Source organism: Tachysurus fulvidraco, chromosome 1, assembly GCF_022655615.1.
Source record: "Tachysurus fulvidraco isolate hzauxx_2018 chromosome 1, HZAU_PFXX_2.0, whole genome shotgun sequence".
NCBI classification, from domain to species: Eukaryota; Metazoa; Chordata; class Actinopteri; order Siluriformes; family Bagridae; genus Tachysurus; species Tachysurus fulvidraco.
In genome coordinates, this window is record NC_062518.1 from 42,432,568 (window position 1) to 42,445,803 (window position 13,236).

A 13,236-nucleotide genomic window follows, 5' to 3' on the forward strand; every position below is an offset into this window, starting at 1 on the left:
ATTACAAATCTGTCTCACTAGAGCACTGCTTAAAGACCGCTTTCTCTTCTCTGGAGAATATGCATTTATTAAAACACTTGTAAACTGGCATAGTGATGCAACTTTGTGGCCTGGAATCAAACGATTAGCAATTACTGTGTTATAATTATCACTTACAGTACCTCATTCATCACTGCACGCTTCAAACTGCGCCGAGTTGTCAAGTGAGCTCAAGCACACGGTGGTTTCTGCCACCTAATTCCATCCATCCTTCCATTTACTTTACTGTTTAACCTACACAGGGTCGCGGGGAACCTGGAGTCTATTCCCAGGAACTCGGGGTACGAGGTGGAGGACGCATTGGACGAGATGCCAATCCATCACAGGTCATGATCTTACTCACAATCACAACACTACGGACAATTTAGAGATGCCAACCAGCCTACAGCACATGTCTTTAAACTCGGGGAAGAAACCGGAGAACATTGAGGAAACCTCAGAATCACCAGGAGAACATGCAAAATGTCCACACGGTCTGAACCGGGTCACGAATCAAACCCACGACCCCAGAGGATTGAGACAAACATGCTAATCGCTAACCCATTGAGCCACCTTAAGGTGCAAAATGATATGATACAGTCGTGAATTGTTGCCTGTAGAACATAGAATCACTTCCTGTAAAAATGAAAGCAGGAGGAAGTACGAATATTTCAGGACTAGCAAGATAACTGCTCATATTCAACAAACTCCAGAAGCAGAGTTTATCCCAAATGTGAACTTTATTTGTTTTGACTAATTTGAAAAGAACACATCTTCTTGTTTTGACTGGTTTGAGAATAAATCACCTCCTTGGTGTTGTCTGCTAACAACATAACATTTATCTAGTTGAATTCATCTACATTAAGCTCATGCTAGCTTTAATACTCACTTAACCCTGCACTCTTTCCTCTTCTAGGTCCTGTGTTCCGTACTGTACGAGAATTCTACAAAATGTCTAGAAAAGAAAACTCTTGATGAGAATCAAGTTCCCCCGGTTAGCATGCTACATTTTCAGCTGTTCAATGTTCGATCCTAAATATCCAAATAGTAAAAACCCTTCCGAGGCTCGTTATTGTCTCTGTGTTGCCGGTGCTGTGTTTCTGTGTCAAAGACTTGAGCGCAACGCTACAGTGGCCATTTTTCAGTGACGGGCCAGAAGAAAACAAAGCGCCGCCGGTTTTCGACTCAACACCGATGCCAGGCTTTGAGAGGAGGCCGGTGGTCCCTCGTGCCTGCTGGGCGAAGTCATCCATATCAGGTTTAAAATAACCACACATGAGACCTAACCTTTACATGAGACAAATGAAAGAAGAGCCGGTGCTCGGCGCACGTCAGGAGCAGGCCTCGATCGTAGGCGGGCCGGCCCGAACGCGTGACCTGGATTAAAGCTCGCTGCCTGGAGGCCAACGCTGAATGTCACATGAGGTGACAGGAAGCATTCATCTGCTAAAATGCTGACACTGCAGCATCAAAGAGAGAGAGAGAGAGAGAGAGAGAGAGAGAGAGAGAGAGAGAGAGAGAGAGAGAGAGAGAGAGAGAGAGAGAGAGAGAGAGAGAGAGAGAGAGAGAGAAGCTGACACGCACCACCGCTTCCACACCATCATCTTATGCATGGCGACAAGCGTACGCCATACACACATACACTAGCATTCGAGAGAGATGCTAACAAAGCACATAATCACAAAGTCTATGAATTACACCACAGCGCTAGAAAATCTCAAGTCTCAGACAAATTTAGTAAATCTTAAAATTTAGTAATCTTCAGCAGGTTTTGTAAGAAGAATAAAAACTTCATCACAGAAAAAGAATCAACTTCTCGCTTAGACCGGGAACTCTAACCGAACTCTAACTCTTTCTTTGAGACCCGATGTTGATTATTTTCCTCTAGCTAGCCCGGGTGTTTTATTTCTTACGTAGCTGTTTTGATGAAGTGATTTACAGCAGATGGACAAACTGATGGCAACAGTTTGAGAAAGCCAAAAGAAAAAAAAAAGAAAAAAGAAAAACTATAGGAAGAAGTGACAAACTCCAAAGACAAATGAAATATTACCGCTTTGAATGGCAGCCTGCCCAGGAGTGTGCTGTTCCTCCGTCACATTGTCTTCTACTGCCATGGAGGAAAGAGTGATAGAGAGAGACAGACAGACAGAGAGAGAGAGAGAGAGAGAGAGAGAGAGAGTGAGAGAGAGAGAGAGAGAGAGAGAGAGAGAGAACAGAATAAATTAGTCACCAAACATGCAAGCCCAGAAATCCTTGGCTAAACAATCTCATCCTAATCTTCTGGAATCTCTTAAGCACAGCTTCAGCGTTGTGTTGTTGTGGTTTTTGCATTGATATGCAGCAGGAGCATTTTTTTTAACATGACTTTCTATTTTTTTCTGTCAGCCTGCTTCGGCTCGTTCATATGCAGCAGGTTTTGCAGCGAGGCCCGCAGCTACCCACATAAATCACTTATTGAGTTGAGTAATAACGCGATGAAATATTAAAAAATCCCCCTCAAACAAAGATCTTGCTGCACGGTGTGGCCTGCTGTCCAAAACATGAATAACTCATCGGGTTTGTCTTGAAACAATGCGCTCATATTCTAATCATGAACCTTGATGCTACAAAGACCTACGAGAACCTGTGTATACTTTGAAAAACAGAAAAACACACAACAAGTGTGAGGTTGTCAGAGGTAACATGGCGCATCCTGTCTGTTAGAAGCCTCGTCACCTGCAACATTTCTGCCTCCTGTCTTTCCATTAGGCGAGTCATGTCTGTGCATCCTAATGATTCTCCGTGAACTGCTCGAGACGCTATGCAGGTCTGCAAACGAACCCAAAAACGAACCCCCAACCCACCACCCACATCTCCGCTTGTTGGCTATTTAGACAAATTCATTACACGGCGAATGAGCGTTCTTTGACAAGTGAACAGGGCACCGGTTGTGGTTGCTCGCTGTAAAACTGTTTCATTAGAGGCTCCTTGCCTCACCGGCTAAAACTGGAAGCGCTCCTTGTCTGTATGTCAGGTGCGGTGAGCTAAATGGATTTTAGCAGCAGGATGAGAACAAAAGACTCCCACCTGCTCCATGGAAAATGAGGGTCTCTGGGAGGAGGCCTGCACTCCTCGCCACTCCTCTCCTGCCGTCGGAAAGCCGGCCTCCATTATGCCTCGTTCCTCATCTACCCTTTCATTTCCCGAGTGAGGCGAGTGGGAGTCGTGACAAGAGGGCCCTGCTGGGGGCCACCGGCCACGCAGGAGGCCGTCTTGAACAGAGCCTTTTTAAAAAGTCCTCCATTTGACATAATTAAGTCAGAGGCTAGTGGCGCTGGAGTAGGTGGGCTGTGCGGGGAAAAACGACAGGGCAGCAGCAGGCAAGCTGCGTCAAACTCGCTTTTCCTCCGAAAAGCTCGGCGGGATCTTGAGTCAAAGCTTGCTGAGGAGAGCAATCAAAATTCTGACTGGTTGGATCATTACAGTGTTTTTTCTGCCATGTTAGTGCCAGGCTGACTGCAGCCATTCAAAAACTATAAGAAGTCGCATTTAAGTGGAGCCAACTTTTAGACAGGGAAAGTTAGCAAGTTCTTTATAGCCTTGTCACAGTAGCGCGTTCAACGCACCTTTCAGGGGAACTTAGGGGGCTGTGACACGTAGTCGACGGGGTACGTCATTAAGTTTTACCTGGTTACAGTGTGATGAAAAGTACAACCCATCGTGGTGAGAGCTATTTAATATATTATTGAGATCTTATACTTTAAAGAGGAGTATGGCTGCACTGAATAGGAAAACAATAAAGACATATTTAAATAATGATTAAATGAAAATCTGAGAAACAAGCAGAGCGTTCAGTGAAAAAAAAACTAGACAATTATTTAGTCTATGCGTTTATGTAAATTATTTACCTCAGGCAGCTCGTTGGACCCGAGACTAGCTCAAGAGGTTACCACAAGAAAGGAAAAAATTGTCAAATATTTTTATAAATCATTCATTTAATTTACTCTCTCTGGTCTGATGATGTGACAGCATGATTTATTAAAAAAAGAAAAGAAAGAAAGAGAGAGAGAGAGAGAGAGAGAGAGAGAGAGAGAGAGAGAGAGAGAGAGAGAGAGAGAGAGAGAGAGAGAGGAAGAGGAACAAATTCAGAAGCTTTAAAGGAGACATTAGCCTGTTTAACTACTCATGTGATTTCACTGGATTTCATCCCAAATCTCAGCAAAAAAAAAAAACAAGCAGCCAATAAGCAGATCTACTGTACTGTGTTCTATCTCTGGAAATGTACAGAATTAACACACCACAGCTCCAATAAATCACTAAAATATGTCTGTACACATTTAACTAATGAGCCTAATATTTGCATACATGGATTATATTCGGAGGAGGTCTGTGAGATTTCGTTTACGGATAAAAGGGGTCCCTGTCGGCAAAAAGTTTGAGAACCCCTTCGCGACGCAGTGTGTGATATTTGGTAATTGGTCATCATTGCTATAGAAAAGCAGGAAAGCAGTCACGAGCCAAAGTTATGACACAAATTGAGACCGGCTTGATGTCCAAATATTCCTCCCTGAAAACAGACGCACAGCTTGCGCACGTTCACGTGAGCTAAATGAATTTGTGTGGCGCGCCGGAGATCGGCACATGGAGGAGCATTTTCAATCCGGACAGGAGGGGGGTTCTTAATAAATCCCCCACAGCCAAATGGGAGATGGGAGTACAGGGAGTTCATAGTTTTGTTTTGATTACCATCCCTGTTGGTGAGACCCGGGGAGTTCAGGCAGAAAATTCCTTTTAATGACACGATCAGAACTTTTGCATTACGGCGGCAGAACAGTCATTTGTCACCACGGCGCTCTCATTAAAAAAGTTTCTGCCGTTTCAACTGAACTGCACATATTCGGTGTTTTAGGGCCGCATTTTTTATATACAGCACATAAATTCCTTCTCGGTTGGATGTTGTGATGGTTTATCCTGCTGGGAAAGTGATTAGCCATTAACAGTAGTGAAGATAAAGACTACTGCACAACCTGCCATACTGTCTCACGCCATCGATGGGCACACGTGGAGTTATGAATATGAAACCTGAGGCAGAGGCACAGCACTAAGCAGCGAACGATGCATTGGAGAATTAGAAAGTGAAGTAACTTTGGGATTTCAGGGACTAAATACAAACAAACTGCAAAATGTCTCGATGGAAAATGTGCTGATATGCTAAAAAACGTTGTACACTACGATACAATAAGCTGAGGAAGCAGTTTGCTTCATGATTCGTTGCTCCTACAAAATGTTGAAGTAAAATGAATGGAAACAGATCTCAGCTTCATAAAAAAAAAATTAATAATAACAATAATAATACACTGACTATCGAATTAAGATTTACATCTGAAATTACTATAGTTTTAAATAGGTCACTTTGTGTATCAGATCCTGTGGAGAATCTTCACTGAATTTCATGAGGTGTTGCGTTTAATTTGCCCTCACAGACGATCTGTTGATAACAAAACTGGACCGATTAAAGACCACTGGACAGAAAAGTATGCATTTGTTCTCAACATCACATTCAAAACAAATGTCTCATTTGCATAATGTTTAGTGACACGATATATAGATGCACCGCTAACAAAAATCTGTGCAAGTTAGGTCACGAGGTCAAGCTGGGTCATGAGGTCACACCTGTGACTGTGTGTGATATATATATAAGTCATATCCATTCTCTCAGTTTTTTTTTCCCGGGGATGTACTTTCTCCATGAATTCGTTTCTAATTTACAGCATGACAACACCAATTTTTGCCAACAGAAATGCCTTGTTTTACATTTATTTTAATGGTCAAAATGCTGCCTCACCTTTGTAATTAATATCATAACAAAAATCTTCTTTATTCTCCCTTCTCTTCTTTATAACTCGCTTCTAAATATTTACAGCCTGCTGAAGCCTAAACTCGTTTATTTTTTACTGTTATTTTGGTGCCCGTAAGGTTTCAGTGATTAAAGGTGCAGTCAGTGATTTTAAAGGTTTCAAACTCCATTCTTTCTAAAGCCACACCTCTAAATTAGCCTAAGGCCATCCTTAAAAATACTCTTGTTTGCCGTAACCCGACCGACCCTGTCAATTTAGGACGACTCGTTTTTTTTTGTTTTTTTTTTTGCGTTAAGACCGACCTTTTTTTTACTCTTCAAACAAGTAAACTAATAATAACAATAAAAATAACAAAACAATAACAATAACAAAACTAATACAAACGCAATAAAATAATATTAACGGGTTCGAGCACCATAATACATCTAAAAAATTCATTAAAACAGCTCGACACCGCTTTAACTTGACATTAAGTTCTGGAAAAACTGTGTCCAGCATCAAAATAAGGTTTGCGATGATGCGCCCGAAGGCACGGGTTGAAGACCCAGTCAGTGACATCACAATATGCTAATTTGTTTAAAGTCATACCTACGTAATCACCAACACCAAAATTGTACTTTTTTTTTACATTGAAACATGAAAAAAAAAATATAGACCTACCTACCGACCCTTTTTTTTTTTTTTACTGTTACTGCAAACCAAATATTTTTAAGGATGGCCTAAATTAAATCTCTCTCAGGCTGGAATACCTAAATGCTAATGTGTTTATTGAAAGAGAATTGGTTAAATATTGATAAGCAACAATATTTTATTTATTTATTTGTTTATTTTTAACAGGACCTGGGTTTGTACAGAGACTAATAATTCTCATCCTTATTTATATTTTACCTGAATGTAAGAAGAAACTTTGATTTTTTTTGAGTGTTTAACCATTACAAATTTACCGTCTCTACCTTTAAACCAATTATGTCTGATGCTAAAAAAGAATTGGGATTTTGAGTCGTCATGTCATGTTTCTTCTCACCTGCCATTTAAAGAGGCATATGACGTTCTAACAATATCAGAGATGATTTGTGCTGAAAAAATACAAAAAACGTTTTTTAAAAAAGGGTTTAATTCTATCTGTTCCCCAAATCTTTCCACAAAAAAAAATTGGACGGTTTCAAATTAAAGCTGAAACAGAAAAGTATAAATTCTTAGAGTAAGAAACAAGAAAAAAGATGAAATACCCAAATTACACACTGATTTTAGTTCCTGGTGGTAAATTAGTGTCTCTTTCAACAAGGAACTAAGGAATCTTTAGCTTTTATGATCTCTCAAAAGCTAGACCGGTAATATCTCTGCTATAAAAATGAGCTGAGAGCTATTTGCTAACACCGAAGGTGTGTCCGTAGCAGCAGAGAAGACTACGGCGATGTGTACTAGCTCTAATACTTATACTGTTACATCTGTTAACATTTAGATTTGTCAAGAGCTCGAAGATTGATTTCCTCAAAGCTACATCCTAAAAACATCACCATATGACTTCACAAATATAAAACAGAGAAATTGCGATGTTTGAAGCTGCCCTGAGGAGAAAGTTAAAGATTTTTAAACATAGAAAATCAAAAGATATATCAAAAGTGATAGATATAACCAAGAACTAATGATGGCACCGAATAATTCTGTAAGAGAGGGAGTTGTTGCTTTGCTAAACCGAGTTAGCATGCTAACAAAAGGAAACCTCAAACAACATGATGCACTTCTGAGGTAAATGTTTTTCTTCAGTGACAGTGTAAAGGTGGGGGAGGGGAAGACATGCAGCACAAGATATTGCTAGTTAACTTTCCCCTCATTTTTTTTTAATCCATTTTATGTCTGATGTGCGAGAGTAAGTTTAAAAAAAAAGAAAAAGGGGTCTGTTTTGAGTTCGGGTCATAAAGATGACTGACCAGAAATCTCCGATCTCAGAAATGCGAGAACGTCCTCGTCAGAGACACTGAGCCGCCCTTTACACCACAGAGACGCTTGTACAGCTGTTTTTAAATAATAGGGGACTTTAGCAGAGCTGAACGGCGGGAAAATGGTGCTGTAGCACAAGAGGACTGACCATGAGAGAAATCCTCATGAGACGAATCACCACTCAATTTAGAGCAGGGCACGACGGGTCACGCTGCCTCAATTAAGACTCGGAGCTAAGACGCCAAAAGCAGGACATCCTCACGAGTAGCTACTGAATTCACAAGCTGCTGATATAAAAGCATATATATATATATATATTTAAATGAAAAAAGAAAGAACCTAGCCTGCAATTACGCACATTATATATCATTCTAATTGGTGACTAGTACAATAGCTTTTTGTCCTCATTAGCGGTTTTAGTATTTATGTCTTTATGTTCCTGTAAAGTCCTTTTTTTAAAAAAAATGTGGTGATCATTAGGACATTCTGTGGTACTGTAATAATATGCGCTAGGAAGAAGCATGACCTTCATGGTAAGCAATATTAAAGGTTATTATTTAATCGAATGCAAATAAAGCCATGCCAAATGAGCGCTTTCATTATTAATTCATACCAATCTCATTAGCAGCCATAATAAAACCGACAACAAGATATTTTTCCATATTTGTTAAGATGATCGTTCTTAATTACTACGCGTTACACGCACACACACTCCCAGCTGGACCAGTGAGAGATAAGAAGAAGAAGAAGAAGAAGAAGAAGAAGAAGAAGAAGAAGAAGAAGAAGAAGAAGAAGAAGAAGAAGAAAAAAAGACAGTCACCTACAATGACAAAAAAGAAAAAACTAAGAAAAAAAAAAAAAACAGAAAAATCGGCCAGCTCCCGAGACACCGTGAGCAACTTACAGAGGCGAGTGTCATGAGAAGTGACAGCTCTGCTAATGGGATTTTTTATGGTTCTTTGACAGTTTTCTTAATGACAATGACATTTTTTCCTGTAATATTGATGGATGGTGTTATTACATCCTTATAACCATGAACACGTACACAGACACTATGAAGCATTTAAATCCAACAAGTCATTAAAACTCAGAAGTGAAATATTATTAACCCCTTAAAGTCTGGGTGTTATTTGGATCGATTCAGAACATTAGGGATAAAAAAAAAAACAATCGCGTGGTTGAGTGACGAAATGTGATCATGAGATTATTTTCCATAAACAACACAAAAGGCAACAATTTGTAATGTTATAGGTATTAAACAACCGTATTATTTACACCTTTTTATTCATATATACTGATATTTGATGTACAAATTCATATCTGTTATCGCTAACATGAAAGCAGCTATTTAAAGGAACGATTTTATAGCACGCTCACACTGGAGACTCCTTCCGTTACTGTTCCTTATCGAAAACAAAACGATTTCTCTATGTTGTTATTTGTTACTCATTAATATCACCCTGGGATTTGAATTACACGAATAACTCGGTTATTATCAACTACAGCGAAACTATAAGAAACTATAAGAAAACGTGTGAGGAAAGAGAGAGAAGAAATGAAATCTGGAGCATCCAACATGTCCTGGGAGTTTACAAGGTTCTAATTAATATTGATCCAAAACTTGTGGAAAAGAATTGGTATTAAGCAACAGTTTTGAAAACCGATGCTGTAAACACATAGATCTGTAAGAAATCAGAAGAAATATATTTCCTAGCTTCAAAATAAACTCTCGGGTTATTAAAATGACATAAATCTCAAGTGTGATTTTCTCATTTGATTCATTTATTTTCACAGGTGTTTTTTATTTAATTGATTGATTTTCTTTTCTCACGATTCACTAATTTCACATGATTTTCTCAGGGGATTCATTGTCACATGTAAAGACGATTATTTTCCAATCAGATTTTTCACACGATTCATTTATTTTTGCCTGTGATTCTTTACGAGTCACTCATTTTTGCATGCGATTCTCATGTGATTCGTGTAGTACCACATTTAAGTCTTATGTGATTTGTTTATTTTCACATTTGACTCATTTTTAACATTTGATTTCTATCCGATTTGTTTATTTTCACATGCGATTTTCTCGGGTTTTATTTAGGTTCACGGTCGGTTGTGTGATTCATTTATTCGAATCACCGTTCATGTGATTCGTTTATTTTCTTACCTGACTTTGTACTCACAATTGCATAATAAATCGAATACAGTCTTTAATGTCTTTATTTTTTCTCAAAATCACATATCGTCCATGCAACGCCGCGTGTTTCACATCCACCAACGCACGTTTCCCATCTAATGACATGAAATGTACATGATGTGAGCGCTTTGTCAGTCTAAAGAACATTTAGCTGAAATGACACGCATGATACACATGGACGCACAATAATCGGTAAGATTATTTAAGCTGAATCCCCAGCTATTCTGTTTAACTAATATTTTTAGTTTCAACCTCGGTGCACGCTGGTGTACAGAAGAGACATATTTTTCAGGTGCATATGACGTCGGGGTGTTTCAAGGCACCCGAGAAACTGCAGATAAATGGTGCAGAAAATATATTTATGTATGCAGGATTCGCTGCCAATAAAACCTGAGTGGTCAGTCGTAGATGTTGGTGTCTGGTGATCACATGCCACAGCTGCGTTTCAGTAAGAAACAGAAGAGAGAGAGATAGAGAGAGAGAGAGAGAGAGAGAGAGAGAGAGAGAGAGAGAGAGAGAGAGAGAGAGAGAGAGAGAGAGAGAAAGGGGGGGATAGTGAAGAAGAAGAAGAAAGCGCAACGTGGCAGGCGTCACACGTTCCAAAGCGACACAGAAGATCCAACTTGGTGACAAAGCACCGGAAAACGGGATGACAGGAAGTATGTATGTATGAGCGACGCAGAAAGGCAAGCCTGGGTAAATGTCAGACGCCGAGTTTGAAGTGTTTGCATACAAGCGGATGATGTATGGCCTCCGTCTGTGCCTTCTATTCCCTCAAGCAATAACGCCGTCATGTCTCTCACACACTGTATTGAAATGGGTGAAAGGAAAAAAAAAAAAAACGGCTTTTGGAATTTCACTCGGATCCACATGTGCAGCCTGGGACGCTCGGGGTCACGTTTCACCTAGAACGTTCCTTCTGCTCAGAGATATGCCTTGTTCTGTAGCGCCGGATTCATCTCAAACTGTTTCCAATATAATATTTTATCACGTTATTCATTCTCCTGCTTTTTTTTTTGCCTTGAACTTCTCACCATGTGGATGAAACCCAGTCGAATCAAATGCCAAATGATTACTCAAGCAGGCTAATGACTATAAGAACCCTATAAAAATAATAAAACCATAACATCATGATGACATGTGATCGATATCCCTCGTCCTCTCAACTAAACCCTCGCCGCTTGTATTTCTGAACCGGTTGTCTAGAACGTATGGGTTTTAATCTTGCTTGAATCTGAAGGAAGTACACTTGATTAAATTAAGAATTCCAGAATCCAAAATCAGAACCAAGGAAAGTTTTAAAGAACTAGTAAAAAAAAACAAAAAAGCGCTACGAAAGCGATCCCTGGCACACACGTGAACATCACATTGGCAATAATCATATAAAAAAAATCCCCAGGTCATGTGATTAAACGAAAAAGATGCCACCAAAACAAAAACTCATTCACACGTACACTGCGATAGCGTCGTTCGACGTTACTTCCTCTCGTGCCTCGAATTAAGCGTGTATCTCTAAATGCTTCCACCAGTGTAAAAAGCTGATGAGAGCCTTGCTTTCGCTCCGGCGTGTGTTTGCTGTCCGTCAACACCTCCGTGTAAGAGCAGAGAGATGCGATCACGGTTGTACTCTCTTCTCCCCTGAGGCATTGATTTAAAATGGTGGCTGGAAGAAAACACCGCAGATCGTGTAATCTTCCTTACGACGATGACTTCCCGAGAATGAACAGAGTGTGTGTGGGGGGTAAATAAATAAATAAATAAACAAACAGATAGGTGGATAAATAAATAAATAAGCTGAGGGGGGGGGAGAGCGGGCAGACCACAAGCTGGGAATGTGAAATCGTGGACAATTATTTGCTGAGCGAAATACAAAGCCTGCCAGATGAACTGGAGCTTAGCCATGAATACCAGTGGCTACCCTCAAAGGCTACAGGGGGAAAAAGTCTGCATTCGATTTACTTTACCGCCTGTGTGTGTGTGTGTGTGTGTGTGTCTGTGTGTGTGTGCTTTAGATTAAAGAAAAGTCTTTCCAGTCTTGTTTGTAAACGTGTGATTATGTGTCCAAGATAAGTTAAAAAAAAATAAATAAAAAAAAATTGACAGCCATGTCTGTCTGGATGCAACACTTCCCCAACATGCATCCAAGTAAACATCACAAACACATCAAACTGTCAACGTGTGCGAACGTACAGAAGACCTTCTATTGCCAGACTATCTAGTGATCAATCACCTGTGACCAACACTACTCTCACACACAGACTCATGCACACACTTTTCCTTTTTTCCCGCACGAGTGACGCATCCCCTGAAAGTAAGCCTAAAAAAACAAACAAACCAAACTGCCTGTCAGAGTGCAGCAGCTTTCCTGACTTTCCGTCTTCTCACACACCTGATTCAACTCACCACCTCACTATTAAGTGAGTCAGAGCAGGAAATCTCTGAAACCGGATGACTGCTTAACGATCCAAGACCAGGTTCTGCTTTGTCTATCACAAAAAAAAAGTGTGATCCATCCTGCTCTTCCAAACATCATGTGACATGAGCAAGCTGACCTTCTTAATCCAGGTTCGAAAGGGATTTAAGTTAAACCCCTAAACCTTAACCTCAACCTTTGCAACTTTGCATAAGTCTGTGCAATGAAATGTCACGACCTGTCAATGCAACTGTCCTCCACTCCACAAAGTTTTCTCTGCTTGTGAAAATCTACAAAAAAAAAAGACATTGTACAACTCCTACTCTGTCTAATACAGCTCCTCAACACGTACAACATGCGCGCGCTCAGAGGTCCAGGGAAATATGTACAGAGATACTAAATTGCTATGGCCCTGAATTCTGAAATCTGGAATTCCAGTACAGAGAGAGAGAGAGAGAGAGAGAGAGAGAGAGAGAGAGAGAGAGAGAGAGAGAGAGAGAGAGAGAAATTCATTTTTTAAACGTCCTCTTAGCAGGAAAATTGTAAACACTACTAAAGTTACAAAGTCCTACAGGCACTTTGGAGTATTATTGGTGTAAAATGATGCAACACGCACAGCCTTTACGCAACGCGCGTCGCCTCAGACCTGAAACCAAAAGCGCGTTTGTGCTCTCAAACGGCGCCCGTTAAAACGTTCCACCGCATGCATTCAGGTGCAGGAGAGAGCAGGCAAGCCGAGGCGAGGCGAGGCAAGAAGAGCTGCTACTGCCTGCAAAAATCCGCTCGGTGTCCGCGGCGGAACAGCGGCACTTACCTCTGAGCGATCTTGG

General features: G+C 40.4%; 1 protein-coding gene across 9 annotated transcripts in view; it reads right to left on the reverse strand.

The window, feature by feature from the left end:
• Window positions 1-13,236, reverse strand: part of LOC113658405 (zinc finger protein 521) — a 130,051-nt gene that overhangs the window by 115,849 nt on the left and 966 nt on the right. For 4 of the 9 annotated variants that reach the window (XM_047821228.1, XM_047821234.1, XM_047821232.1 and 1 more), the window contains exons 2-3: window positions 13,221-13,236; window positions 2,069-2,125 (exon numbers count right to left, since the gene is read on the reverse strand). The exon at window positions 13,221-13,236 is cut by the window's right edge and continues 407 nt beyond it. The exons of 1 other annotated variant lie outside the window; for it this stretch is intronic. In XM_047821228.1, coding sequence (XP_047677184.1) covers window positions 2,069-2,125; window positions 13,221-13,236 — 73 coding nt within the window. The remainder of the gene's footprint in view (window positions 1-2,068; window positions 2,126-13,220) is intronic. 4 more of the 9 variants (XM_047821233.1, XM_027170809.2, XM_047821241.1 and 1 more) reach the window with 4 other exon arrangements.